Here is a 15,365-nt window from a genome sequence, read left to right on the forward strand (position 1 = left end):
ACTAAAAATTCCTCTGTCCTGTGCTCCACTGATTCAGTTTCTTGCAAAATATGTGTGTAATGAGACCTAGAGGAACAGAGGTTAAATATAACATGCATAAAAGAAAGCAAAATGTCATCAATATAACTAGGAGATGGATGCAGTTATAGGTTCTGCAAAAAACAAAGTAGCACAAAATAAGACTGAGGCAGAACAAAATTCTGACTGATTCCCAGCTAGTCAACAAAAAACAACAACAAAAAGAAATCTGTCACGGTAGAATTACTTATGGTGAAACTTCCCCCCTTCACCCATTACAGTTTGCTTCCCCAGCCATGTAGCTTTGTTCCTGCCTCATCTGCAGAAGTCCTCCAGGAAAAACAGACTCTCACTTTATGCTTTTTTGGGTATAACCCCCTTTTTTTAAGGTTTCTGGCCATCTGTTTCCCCTAATGACATTTTAGATGTTGCTTGATAGCTGCTCTCCCCTTTCCTCTAAATTCTCAAGAAGTCCTCTGAAACACAGCATTTGATCTGAACTATGCTCTACTTGCTGGCGAGGCACAGTTTGCACTTCCTAGCCTTCTCTGCAATTCCCAGAAGCTTTTGCGCAATCCAAAAAAACCCACAGGGCAGCCTTGCAACAAATGGCAGATGTGCAAGGTCCCTGCACCCTTGCAGGCACAGAGCAGCACCCTAACAGGCTGAAGGAGGAGGAGAAACATGCTCCGTCGCAGCCTGCATCATTCTGCCCCACTGCTGCTGAGCAAATGCAAACTGCGCTTTGGCACTTAAGCAACTGAACTTGAGAGCTTCGTGATTTGGGAATTTTTTGTTTGTTTTTTTTTTAGTATATGCCTTTGGGAACGGACTTTTAGCTTTATTTAAAGGGGTATGGAGTTTTGTGTATGTTTACATTTAAAACCATAGTATTTTTTTTGAAAACTAAATGAAGTCAGAAACTGGACTTCATAGACATTTTTTGATTGATTCTGCCCTCATACCAGTTTCAACAATAAAGTAACCTCATTGGCAGCAGCAGAATTATTTGTGTTTTACAGCAGGCTAAATGAGAAAGACTCAGGCTTACTGTTTTTTTCACGAGATAAGGTCTGGTGCCTGTTAATCAGCTACTGGTTCACCAAGTATCTAAATTCCTTCCATCCAGAGGATGCTTGATATTCTTTTTTACTGAAGTATGATGTATGCATGCTATAATTGGAAGGTATGAGTCATAACCACTTAGAAGACAAGATTCTTGCTCTCTTCTCATTAATACAATTCATATTTAAACTAGCTAACATTTTCTCTTGAATTCTTACATCTTTATATGTTTCAAAATTAAACATGCTTTCACAGAAATTGAAGTCCTGTTTTTCCACCATTTTTTTGAGACACTTCTTAAATTAAAAGCACTCTGAAAGAAGAGTCTGTTTTCTTACAGAAATATTTGTCACTCATACAGGTATTTTCGAATATGTTAGGATGCCTGCCCATTTGAATATGATTTACCTGCTTCTTTAAAAGCTCGGTTGTAAAGCCAACTGCTTCTTATGGCACAGATAGAAACTTGAGAAATGTCTGACTCATGGTCCCTCTTACAACTACCAAAAACAATTGCGCTGTGTATAACTTCTTTACATGTGTTCTTCTTTTTCTTTTATAGACACATAAAATCCAGCTCAATTAAAAGGTGAATTCATTGTCCAACCATTTAGAAAGTGTGTGTTACAGCTGCCTCTGATTGTATATACCAACAAAACTACAAAAAGTTTTGACTTAAACTAGGAAGTTCTTAAGAGCAGCCTTAACTTTACAGATAGACCTACATCATCCTCTCAATATCAATAGCCCGCTCAGCTGCCTAAGGTCAAGCATACATACAACAAAGTTCCGCTTTGACGTGTATTCAGTTTAAGCTTAATTATAAGTATACTTTCTGTTGTTTTTTTTTTTATTTTTTTGCTTTTATTATTCCAAACAGAAGATTTTGAGATTGTATAAATTTTTTTCAAAAATGTGTAAAAACCATATATACAAACCAAATAAGGAAACAACCTACACACTGCTCAAGCAAGCAGCCTAGAAAAACCCTGTGTCAGTGTTGTGCGTGATATATCTTGATCAAATGTTATGGTGAGTTCAATCTTGCCTTATTTTATCTATCTAAAAAATAAGCTGGCTGCACATAGTCAGTTGAAAGAGATATACGTGTCCAGAGGGCTATTTATCCCATCTGTCTTGGACATGTATCTTGAAATGGAACAAACTGATCTATGGTGGTCCATTGGCTACTGAAAGATCCTATTTTAGGACTTCTAAAATTAAGTTCTGACTATAGATTAAAAGAAAAAAGAAAGACTCATTTTTCAGAAGCATAGCTGAATTAGTTTTAATCTAGGATAGTATTTCAAAAACCTACAATTAATGTGAAAGAATACAGGAAAAGAACAGTCTTCAGTTAAGTAATGTTTTTTAATTGAGCAATATCATCCGCAAGACTAGGTAAAACTGAGCTTTAATATTCTCATTTTTTAAAACTCTTCTTAGAAAGATGGAGTTGCTGATAGCTAATGAGCACTAAGGCACTACTGGTTGAGAATTGATGTAAAGTAAAAAACCAAACAGACAAAACTAAACACTTTGAATTTTTCATGCACATTTGCCAATGAACTGGAACACCTGATGCAAGATAAGTGCCTGTACGTGCTGCTTATGTGAAAACTCGACTTGGATAAAAATGCTTAAGATACTGATAGTCTCAGAAGTTTTACACCAATGTGCAAATACAGGATTTGCTACAGCCATTTCATGTTGACTATGCAGGCAAATTTAGGGTGGTTCTTCCTAGGGATAATAAACGGTCCTCTGCAATACAAAGCTCTAGAAAATCTACCTGCAAAAATGTTTCGTATTTGAGATTTAATATAGCCCACAGAACTGCATGTTTGCCTCGTCAGTGGTAGATATGCTTCCCAAGAATATAAGATGGAGGGGTTTACGTGATGACTAAGAGATCAATACCATCATCCATGATGTTAATGACAAAGTATTGCCTATCTAGAAAACATATCTAACTTTTGCTGTAAGGGTTCATGCGTATTTCACTGAAAACCAGCAAGGGTATTGATCACTTTTTAGGACTCATGAAAAATGTTGAGAGATGGAAATTCCTCAGTAACAGAAAGGTTGAGGAATAGAAATTGGGGTAAGGTTACACTATACAGATGAATGACCCATCATAGAAATATTGATACCTGAATACTTGACAGCTTTCTTTTATGGCCCTTGCCTGGAGTGCCCATTCTAAAGCAGATAAAATATATGAAAGGCCTTTATACTGGCAGCATACCAGTTCAATATTCAATATAAAGTCTCATAGGAACGTGGCAGGTGACATAATATTTCAGAGTTGTTTAGGTATAATCCTGGCACCTAAGCATAAGCTGATTCATTAGGGCGTGTTTTCGAACCAGTGTGTGCTCTTTTGAGATGATAGGGTAGGATATGACTGACTTGGCTTTTAGGGGTATTATCTGTTCTGCGTTGAATTTGCTGGAAGGATATTAAATGTGTCAAAGCTGATGTGGCTCAGATTTTGGTGAAGCACCTAGAATGGAAGGTGGCTGGAGAATGGTCCATGGTCCATGTTTGCATTAGGTCTTCCCAAGATGCCCACTGGAGACACAAATGAAATTCAAGTCTTGTTACTAAAAAAAGCTGGGAAAATATACCAGGCAAACATGGATATTTGAGGACACACCTGACCTGTCACATGTGAAACACCCTTAACTTACTGTAATCACATTGGAGAAAGGGATCAGTCAATCTATAGAGGCGCTCTCAGATGGCAGCACAGTACAAAATAGTACGAACCGAGGATGTCAAACAGCCAGCATTCCCCATACGCTCCCCATCTCTTCCAAAAGGTGCTGTTGGTTAACAGTAATAACAACCTTAGAGCTGTTATCTGCTTCTTCAACTGGGTGTACCTCCTGCCTGTAGATTTTTACAACATTTCTTGGGTGTGTTCCTTGCACAAGATGAGCTACCTACCTTGAAGATATGTGGGATTTCATGGCATAGATTAATTGGACCCTATAACTTCAGTCACTTTTGAGATGACCCTAGTTTGTGCCAGCAGCGTTCCTCTGGACTTCCTGAATTTCCAAAGCCTTCTCTGTAAAGGCTTTGAGGATTCCTAGCCTTTGATGTCAGAGGCTGATGACTGTGCTCTACATAATGACCAAGCACCAAAATCATCACGGAACAAAGGAAAAAAACCTTGTTCTCCTTCAGCACAAAAACTTGCCTTGGACATTGGAAAACAAATGAAGTTCAGCACCTAACGAGACAGTACACTGTGGTGCTAGGATTTGGACCTGGAAAATCCTGTGGTCTTCTGAAATGATGTGGTTGAATGACAATATCTTCATCACCACTTTCAATGAATCTCCAAATGCTGAGACTTTTTAGTTATTCTGCCTGTGGCTGTGGCAGAATGGGACAAATCTGGAGCTGGGGTAGAGGATTATTCCTCCTTGGTTTCTATTATGCTGAGCACATCTGAGCATGGACTGTGGCATTTAAGGAGGTAAGAAATCTTTGGGTTTTACCTCATTAGGGGCCCAACCCAGGGAAATTTACCCCTGCCAGGGGGCATGGTTCCATAGCAGGCCATGGGGTTTCTCAACATGCGTTGGTAGTTTCATCTCTCTCTCATTTTGTCTAGGATCCAGGTGGATGCCTCTTGGAGCAAGTGAAGATGCCACGTCTCTAGGTGAGGCACTCCGTCACTGAAAATTCCCTTCCCTCCTCCTCTCACTTGCAAGATAAGCAATGCAGGTCAGCAGAGAACAGTCTGCTGGCATGCTGCATGCTTCGAAGCAGTAAGAGCGGGTGTTCCCACTAATGTGAGGATATGATATTGATTACTTCTTTTTCCTATTATGAACTGTGCTTTCAGCATCTTATTTTTTTCCTTGCAGGTAGAAAACCTAGAAGCTGCTTCATAGAAAAGGGTCCCCTCACAACAGAGAGATAGATCAAGTACCTGCTTCCCTTTCCTTCTCTTTCTAATTTTCTGATATTCTATTTTTTTAACTTTGTATTGTATAATGGCCTGAAGTTGTGTTTTCTTTCTTCATAGAAACCGAAGAATAAACTTTCTCAGCTTTTTGCAGCTCATGGCTGGATTCTGTTTGTGTTTGCTCGCACCACAAAGATCTGACTGCACACACGTCCAGCTGAGACTTTTGGGAAAAACTGTAGTCAAAAGCATTAAATAGCATGTGCTTCTTTCTATATTTCTAATTCAGCTTGTAAGCTGTGCACATTTACAAGGGTCTTTAAAGCAGTCTCTTACAATCAGACACCACTGAGAATCCGGTGATGTTTTCATCCGTGGAGCATTTGATAACTTTCCAGCCTGAAGATTTCTGAGATGTTCCTCTGTTTGGGGAGCCACCTCCCCACCCTTTGCCGGCCGTTCAGCAGCAATTGCTTTCCTATCCTTCACCTGAACGTTTCCATAGGCTCTGTCGCTGCTGTGGTGAATTGTACAGAACCTCCTGGCTTGCTGATGGTGGCGAGGAACTGTTTGCAAGGGTGAAGTGCATGGTGAAGTGTTGCAGCACATCACAGGTGCTGGACCCACTGGCCCACACCACACCCAGCCAGTGCTTCCAGGCACTGGGTCCCACTCAGTGCTGTTCTCCAGCATCTGTCATGCACCCCTCTTGCTTTTAGTTCAGTATGGTAAAGATAGACATTTATATTCCTGTGTCTGCAGAGGTAGTTTTATACTTTTATCAAAAAAATAGGTTTCTGCAATCATATTTTGTGAAAAACTTGCTTTAATTTTTTTGCTCCAGACTGGTTTGCCACTTACAAGCAATTTCTCAGCAGCAGATATTACAGTGAAATAACAGCGCAATTCATTTTTTTCTACAGGCAATGTAATCTGAGGTGCAGTACAAGCAATTTCTTATGTCAAAGAATATTTTTTATATCTTTTTTCTTCTAACTTTCCCAATAATGTCAGAGGGCTTTTCCCAGGTCAAACACTTTCTGTACTCTTAGAGATATGACCTGTTAACTCTCTTTTATATCATCGCATTCTGCAGTATATGTGTATTATGAATAATGTATTCAGATTCAGTGATATCAATACAATAGCCTTCCACAAAGGTGAGACAAAGAAACGTTTACTTCAGAGTTTCAAACTTCATTTTATACAGTCCGTAATTTCAGCTGATTCTGTGTACGTTACTTATTCCCATATACTGGCATCAGGATGCAACATTAATAGTCAGAAATGAGTATATTTGTGAGAGTGAAAAATCAAATCAAATACTGCACAAGTGAAATTTTAATTAGGAAGAAAACCTTGCATTTTCATTGAAGTACTATTACTTTCCTGGTTAAACATTTAACTTTGCAGAGTCCTCAATACCTGTGTACTCAGTCTACTTCCCACGGACTTAAAAAAAATACGTTGAAGGATCAGGAGCTATGAATACAAATTTTTTCCTATGATATCTTCCTTATCCTCATCCTTTTTAAGCGTGACTGGGTTTTAGAGAAAGATGTGTGCAGTGTGTATTGGATGGGGCCCAGTGCCCACACTGCCAATTTACTGGGGTGAATCGATGATAGGGATTCCAGAAGAAATGTTTGAGGGGTGCCATGTGGGAGGTTGTGTGTATGAAAGACCGGTGCTTTATTACAGCAGTTTCTAGATTATCTTCTCTTTTAATGTTGAAGCTAAGAAGCTGTGTGCTGAGCCAGCTGTACCTGCTCAGATCCTGGATCTATGTAGCCCCAAATCCTGTCAATGGTGGTAGCTAGCATGAGATGTGAAGGGAAGGATAATGCATAGGGTAGGAGTTCACTAATACGTCCTCCACTGTACCCTTCCAGCAGTCTGTGGTTTGGAGATGTCCTGAATCAGAGGTGGTATCTTTGGTGTTTCATAGTTCTGGGAGGCTTTTACTTCCATTAATTTGTCTCATCCCCTGTGGCATCCGCAGCCTCCTTTGGCAGTAAGTTAGACAATTTAACTACAGACCTGTCTGTATTATATGACAGTAATGTTTAGAGACTTCATGGTGCCTATGTCCTTGTGTTTACAATCCAATTTCAGACAAAAATCAACAAACAAATCAACAAATTTCATTTTCCAAATATTCTGCCTAAGGTGTCTTTCTCAAACTGTGCATCATTTCTTTCAGTTTTTGTAGAAGTGCGTGATATATATGAGGTTGGCTTCTCGCTGCCCTCTGCCAATCTATATGAGCCCACAACTCCTCCTCCATCAGGAGAGGTGTCACAAGGCAGGACCGCAGGTAAAGGGGGTCACGTTGCACTTGCAGCGGTGCAGTTAGCAGCTTTGTTAACTGCACCAAATACTTTCTTCCAGTTCCCTTCATCTCCACTTTCTGCAATTCTCTCATTTGCTTATGAAGCAATGAACTTTCAACCCATTATCAGAAAATTATTGCCATAGTACCTATCAAGTGGGATCAACCAATACTAGGTTACCTTTATGCAAGATGCTGCATAACTATGTTGTGAGAAGCTGATGGTTCAAGTCTCTCTTGATACCTTCCATCTCCTAGTGTGCAACTCTGGAGTTTAAGTGTGTCACCCTCCCCTAAATCGATAACCCACAATCAACAAAAGTCAAATTTTCACTGATGATGTTGTCCAGCAATTTTGCTCGTGTTTGTATTAACTATGCCCTTCTCGCTCAACAACAGCCTTCAAACCATGTAGGTAATGCATCTAGACTGGTTGAGCACCGCCACTGCACTGCCTGTTTTCTCCACTGGCAAACAGTTTGGTGTGAAGCAATTCCTTCAGTCAATTAAAATATCATCTGTTCTAACAAAATACTCAACACAAGTATTTATTTTTCACTACCCTTATAGGAAGCAAGATCTTGTTTTTAGTGGGTGATTGTTTTGGGGCATGTTTGGTTTTTTTGCAGTTTCGGAATTTATTTATGTCTGTTAAGGCTATTTTAAGATCAATAAGACTGTCTTCCCACTTGCAACTAACCTGAATGTTCTTCGTAATTTGTTCTTTGTGTTGCAGCTGGATATTTAGTGCAACATCAAACTGCTGGGCCATTAGACTCCAAAATTGTTCTAGACACCTCTCTGCACAGTCTTAAGGTGTACTGCAGCCCTGTATCTAAAACTGTGTGTTACCCTTGTTTCTCTTACCAGAAAGCATCTGTGTGACCATTTCTTCTCCAGTTTATAGTCATTCTCTGAATTGCTAGTTGGCTCTACTGATTATAGAACCTGTAATGCAAATATCTTCAGACACATTTGCAACCACGGACTAGCGATAACTTGGTTTTGTTTCAGAATTCTTGCAGGCTCCTGCCCTCTTGAGAGTGCAGTGGCAAAGCAATGCAGAGCCACTTCCCTGCCTGCACTGAACGCTTAGCGGATAATTCCTGATATTATAGGGGGCGTTGACCCCAGCAATCGTTTGTGGCAAGTCGCTATTTCCAGGAATTGTGTGCATTGCACCAGAAAATCTATATAGGCCATGTTCTGTGGTCTCAAGGTCTGCAGTACGGCAAATTCACCACTCCTGTCCTGACCACCACTATCCAGGTCTCCTGCAGCCAGCGCTGCCTCATGCATTTCATGCTCTGATCCAAAACCTGTTGTCACCAATGGGACATTACCCAGGGAGCGACGCTGGCTCTGGAGCCTCTCCTTAGACATGTTGTTTTCCTGTCATGCAAAGTACCAGTCTTCCGTGTAAGTCTGCCTAATTTCTAGCATAGGCACAGCAGCCAGCTGAGAGTGGAACTGACAACAAAGTATTGATGTTTATTACAACTATTGAATATTATCTTCTCTATGGTAATATATTTCTCAATGAATTTCTCCTACATCTTCTTTTTTAAACAGTCTCTGCCAATTTCTCCCTTTCGTGCCCTATTAAATCTTCTATTTCTCTATGTTGAACAAGGAAACTAAAAACATGCAGAAGGAAGAAATAATAAAGGAAGAAATAAATAAAAATAAATTTAAAAATAAATGGGAGTTCTTGAAAAACTCATTCCTTTGTTAGTACAAAACTATATTTGAACTGATTCACTTTATTTTAGCTTTTCAAAACCAGTTTTTTACTTAACAAAAAATTTTCCCCTACCAAAAAAGTATAATTCTTGTTGAAATATTTCATTTTTTTCAACCAGAAACTTGTGCTTTCCTTGTCTCTAAAAAATTATATTATGAATTATTGAAGTAGTTGCTGAAGGCCTTTTTAGCTGAAATTTAATATCATCAGGACTTCTGAAGCTCTAACATAACAGCACCTTATAATGTTTTTAAAATAATTTTATCCAGAAATGAATACTTGGGAAGCGAACGCTGTTCCAGCACACTATTGTTGAACAGTTTTCAGTGTTTCTGATTGAACCCCATTGGATACCAAGTTTTCTGCTTATCTCCAGAAGGCCCCTTTTTGCTGCCAAGAAAAGCTGTCTGAAAAGCATAGACAAACCTTTTCTATTTTCTTCAGGAGTGCAACTATTCAATTTGACTACTAATTATTTAAATGCCTAATCAGTGAATTTGTTATAATCCTAATTTGTATTACCATTTTCAACCCCCGGCTATAGATCATATGCAAGCTTTTTAATAGATATTCACTTTTGCTGGAATGTAGCACATCACTTTCTTGCCTCTTGTGTATGTGTCAGGCATTAAATTGTCTCCTGCAGGTGAGCAGAGAGACAGAAGACAGTTCCCTGAGGCATTTGGGTTTTCCCACCCTTGTCCCTGTTTCCATGGGGCTCTGCCCAGTCTGGGGATGCCATTCCCTGTTCATCTGCATGTATGTCTGACACAAAGAAATCCCACTGCCATTCCTGGAACACGCGTTTGGAAATAGGACAACTGTAAACATGTCCTCATCTGGAGGCTTATTTGTCTGCCTGTAATTGCTGGCAGCGGCTCCGCTTCTCCAGGGAAGGAGGAGTGAGAACTGTCTGTAATCCCTGACTGAAGTTGTTAAATGTTCATTTTCCTGCTCTGGAGGAACTGAGCTGCTGTCAGCGATATCAGCAAAAAATTAATTTTATAGTTGTATCTTCTTTTTATAATTTAATGTTCTAATCATAGTTAAAAATTAATTAAAGTCTTATGCCTTTTCTAACCCCTGGAGAACTGCTTTGGAAATACTTTGTGGTAGTAACCCATCATTTGAGAGCAAATCGTAGGGGAAATAAGCTATAACACAAAGAAAGTAGTAAAAATCTATCGTGTGGACAGTTTTTGCTGGTTAAGTAAGTCTGACAAGGAGACTGGCTAGTTTGTACGGTGGTCGGTGAAGTGTTCCCCCTAGATTCATTTGTCCTTTTGTCTTTGCGTGTTTAACTGATGCAAATATATTTTCTCTTTCTTAGGAGAGCACTCATCTCAGGGGAAGAACAAAACTCGGCAGCTCTTCACACCTCAGCAATAAATATGTAAGTTTATTGCTTTTATCATAGGTCCTGTAACACTAGTGTTTGTTAGTCTTGGTTATACTTGTTAGTTTCAGTATTGTGCCATGTAACTAAACAAAAGGGTTAAAAACACAAACCAGAAAGAGCAATGACTTCAGTTGGCAGCAGCCTCAAGGAGCAGTGGTTTAAACAAAGCTCAGCTTGCGCACACTGTCACAGAGCCCCAGGCAAACCAAGGGACTGAAGAAGCTGCCACCTCGCAGAGGTAGACCTTTATAGGCATAGCGTTTGGCTTTAACTCTTCGGCATTTCCTGGTTGTAATTCCTTAGGTGTGTTTTCTTTTTGTTTGCGTGAGAAAAAAAGAGATTTTTAAAGGCAGTTACGTATTAAAAAAAAAGAAAAAAAAAGGAACTTTGTACCCAGAAGTGTTCAGCTCCTTTGGTTTCACGAAAAATCTGCGTCCATTCCACATTGTGCAAAAGCAAGTGCTTTCATTGAGGTGGTTTATTATAGCTTGAAATCCTTAGCCAATAACATGCAAAACTGGCAGGTGTTGGACAGTATTTTTATGAGTGCGAGTGCAGAGACCGTCAGAGCACCTCTGAAACCCACTGTGATGTGGGCACTGCATTTTCCTTCATGTACGAAACTTTCTCAGGCACCACAATCTCCACTTCCCATGGAGTTGCTTCTCTCATTTGTGGAGAAATGGGGTCCTTTGCTGAGGTGGCAGAAGGAAACAGCTGCAGGAAAGGGGTAGGCTGTGGGAAGGGCCCTCTGTGACAAGGGTAGTGCAGGGAGGTAGAGGAGAAGGCCTGAGGAACTATGCGTCACAGCACATGTGGGATGGACTGGACAGAGGCAGCTCTGTTGGGCCCAGACAAAGTCCAGCCTTCCAACATAACTGTAGGATGATGTCCCTCTAGAGTGAGTCCCATCACCCTCCACTGAGAGAGGTTGACCAGAAATATGGAGAGACCCTTTTACAAAACATCTTTGGTGGTTTTGGCCTATTCTCGTTTCTCCCAGGATGCACAAATTGAACTTTCCTGATGCCAACAGCGAGGACAAAATAACCATCTTTGTCGCTTGAATTAGAGCAGCAGGACGCATTTTGCCTACATTACTGAAATCCCAGGGGTGGTTCTGTTTGTGTAGATGCAGGACAATGTCCTGGACAATGGATTTGCACCTTATTGTCTATCCCATACTGGATTTAGTCTGTCATCCATTTCAGTTTACTCTGATGTTCCTGAACAACCTTACCTGGAATAATAATCTTGAGATACTGTTGTCGTTTCAGATGTGGAGCAGCCTGTTTTATCACAATATGCAGGAACATCCCACCAAAGTTGCAGTTGCACAGGAAATGTGGAACAGCTTTTTACCAGGCAGGACACTTGTGTTAATGCCCAGCTCTTCTAAATCTCAAGTGTCTCCTGTCCCTTCTGGATTGACACGTAATTTTTTGATGGCTTAATAACTGGTATATCATATGTATTTATTATTTTCACATATAGTAAAAGCAGGAAAAATTTCAAGAAGGTTGAAGAGAATGTAAAAATCAGGTGATGTTTGCATAGTAGTTACTAAAAATGTTTTCTGCACATACAGGAAGGAATATGCTAGCATACTTTGTTGAACTTATTGTAGATAGGGTTCTTTTAATTGCATGTAGCAAAATACAAACAGGGCCTGACCCTTGAAACAGTACTGGGCAAACCGCCACTATGAAAATTAATTCAGTGATTTCCATGAGACTCCTCACTGTAGCACACACTTGGCTTGTCATAAATGTTTACAGGACGGGATGCCTGGGCAAAATGCTGAAGTGTGTGCTTTTTTTCTGTGAAGGGGGGAATATACCTTGCACTGAGGCTCTTTGAAGTTCTGTAAATTACTGAATATGATCCTTCTAATGTAGCAGGCAACATAGTTTATTTTCACCTGTTCCTTGGCTAATTACATTATGTGTGCTATAAATACGTCTCCTATATAGCCTGGGGCACACAGAGGGAATCAGCAAGATAAGCAATTTTACAGATGAACCTTCTTCCCTCTGTTCTGAGTAACGCATGGGATTCCTGTGGGCTATTGAATAACTCTGGAAGTTTAAAGTGTGTTTCAAGTGCTAATTACAGACTCTCTCAATTTGTACAGAGCTGGCAATTCAAAAATATCAAGTAGTGCTTCTACCTGCATGTATCCTACTTTTCTAGAACTATAAATGGTTGAAAATTATATTAATGTCAGCATCTGCTCAGTCTCAATCCACTGACTCTGGTAGCGTGCCAAGAACCTCCATTGTTTTATTGGCAAATGGAAAGAAGACAACTGGTGGTGTAAGTGCAGGGCCAAGAGCCAGGACGATGGTCTAAGTTTTGATACCTGTTGATACAATGCTTTTGAGGAACTTCTCTCTCTAATTTACCTCTCTGAAATAATAAAACTTACCTAGCAGTACGGTAAGAGATTGAGCAGATTTGTTAGTTCATGTTTATACACAAAGCTGAAAAGTTTTCATTTCCCTGTGTTTGACTGTTTCTCTTATTTCCACTTTGATGGGTCTAATAATCCTCTGTCTAAGTGGGACCAAGAGAAATTTTTGATGAAGCTCTGTAATGGGTGGGAAACCAACAAGTGTACTCCATGCTGCAGCTGAACTTATGTGGTTCATTCAGGTATTTCTGGATCACTTGGGTTGCTCAGGAGCAGAGGAGTCTTGGTTGCCTACTTTGGAAAGATCAGGCCATCTAAAATATGCTAGTTGGCATCTGCAACTGTTGAGATTCCTGATTGCTGAAGTTTCCTAAGAAAAAAGCAATCATTGTTGATTTTCATGTTGATTAAAAAAAAAAAGTATTTTGTAGCATGTTGCATTGTACTGAAAGGACAGTAGAAAAAAAACAGAGAAAGATTGTGAAATATATATATGTTTGCGCAAAATTTGTTCAGAAAGTACCACAGTGTGTCAAGAAAAAAAAAATTAACTTCCTATTAAAAGTTATTCTCTTTATTAAGTGGCTCTGATTTTTCTCTTTGCAGAAATGCAATTCATTACCCATACCTGATACAACCATTGTTCAGTACTCTGCATTCCTGTAGCTGAACTCTTTACAGTGAGCCTAGAGAGCAGACATTAGACATTCTGGGCATGGTGGTGGCAGGGGGAGCATGAGACCTTGCAGAAGGCATACTGGGATGGCAAGTGGAGTACAGAAAACTCATCATCATTACAAGAGTTGATGGGGAGAGAGCAGGGCTCGCTGCAAATCTTGGTACTGGAAAAGTGAAAAACACCATAACAGGGGAAGATGTTTGGGTTTTTCATGATAAGGGGCATGGCAGACAACCAAGCTCTCATCAGAAGGCTGGAAAACGTACCTCAAAATGACTGGTTTGTGTGTGTGAAGCAAAAGAGGTGGAGTTAGAGGAGAGCAGAAATGAAGAACCTATGATCCTCTTAAACACTGAGGTGCCAGAACGCATGGTAAATGAAAATGTATGAACTTCCATCCTTGTGAAGGATCAGGAGGGAACTGATGTTTACGTGAAGGAGAGAAGACAGATTTGCTTGAAGGATCTCTGTTAAGCACAGAAAGTATTTGGAAGAATACTTGGGGCTCTTTCTTCTGCAAAGCTGGAGATGCTGGAATTGGCTTTAATGGGAGGTGACAAAGTGACTGCAAAGAGAACTCAGTTATTAAAGAAGAGAAGTTACATGCAATAGCTATGGTAGATGAAAAAGATATGAAAAATCGATTCCAGTTGTCTGGCTCAGCAGCTCTACTGTAATACATGTCTGAAAGATGCACTCAAGTTTTTCTAGTCCGTAGAACAGCTGAAAAAAACCCCAAACAACCAAAAGCAAAAGTTGGTCCTCCACATGGGAGCTTTGTCTATATGAGGATACCCAGGGAAGTGCATCTACATTTGTAAAATACTTTCCACTAAAGTTTGACTAAATCTTCTGTGGACAGTTCTGCCTAAATTGAGTGTTCTTCAGTTTCTGTGTCATAGTTTGCTACATAAGTGAAAGACATCCACTTTAGTGTGGAATGAGCATGCCCACGTGAATGTGATTCAACTGGATCCGCTTTCAAATTAGCGCAGCTCATGAGTTACTAGTTAAAAAAGCTTTTAGGTAAAGCACATGATTCTGAACTACATGTCACAATCCAAGACTAAACAACATAACTGGCTGGCAAAGACTTTGGGGTATTGTTAAGTCACTGTCAGTAAAGCCTGCGGGGCTCAGGTTTGCCAGGAGAGAAGTGTTTTCAGCACCGTTCATCTCAGGCTCATCTTGGGAAGGTGAGTCACTGTCTTCAAGGATGGAAAAGTTTCCCTGACCCCTTCCCAAAGTCCTAACCCTGTTCATTTAAAAGACTTGCAATATTTTGGGAGTGACCAGCTGTGGCACACTGGGATTTTGGATCCAGTCCCAAACAAGACAGGTGGGCACAAAAGAAAAAAACAAACAAAAAAAGATGTGGTGCAGTGTATTGACTATTGGCTTTCTACTCTAAGATACTGTATCAAGCAACTTACTTGACTCACTTAAGAGAAAAAAAATACCAGAAATAAAAAGACTTTGGTCATTATTTACAGGAAGAAGTCCAGAAATGAGAAAACGGCATAGAAAAATGAAAATAATTATTTCTAAAAAGTAGCAGCTGAAGAGGTAGGCATTAGGTGCTTTTAAAAATCCCACAAGCAGCTTCTTGGCCTTCTGAGTAATTAAATATTTATTTTTGCATGTTTGGCCAAGGGCCTCATGTGAGCTGCTCATGAACGGGTCAGTCTTTTGTTCATTATTTTGCTTATTGGATCACAGGAATCATTCCGGCCCTTGACACCCCAGGGTCTGTGGATGGGACTATTTACAGGCTGCTTATGGCGCTGCTC

General features: G+C 40.0%; 1 protein-coding gene across 1 annotated transcript in view; it reads left to right on the plus strand.

The window, feature by feature from the left end:
* The window catches only part of EMCN (endomucin), a 54,254-nt gene extending 43,781 nt beyond the window's left edge, over positions 1-10,473 (plus strand). The window contains exon 11 of the mRNA XM_009885510.1: positions 10,415-10,473. Coding sequence (XP_009883812.1) covers positions 10,415-10,473 — 59 coding nt within the window. The remainder of the gene's footprint in view (positions 1-10,414) is intronic.
* The last annotated feature ends 4,892 nt before the right edge of the window (positions 10,474-15,365 follow it).

This window comes from Charadrius vociferus, unplaced genomic scaffold (assembly GCF_000708025.1).
Source record: "Charadrius vociferus isolate BGI_N301 unplaced genomic scaffold, ASM70802v2 scaffold55, whole genome shotgun sequence".
NCBI lineage: Eukaryota > Metazoa > Chordata > Aves > Charadriiformes > Charadriidae > Charadrius > Charadrius vociferus.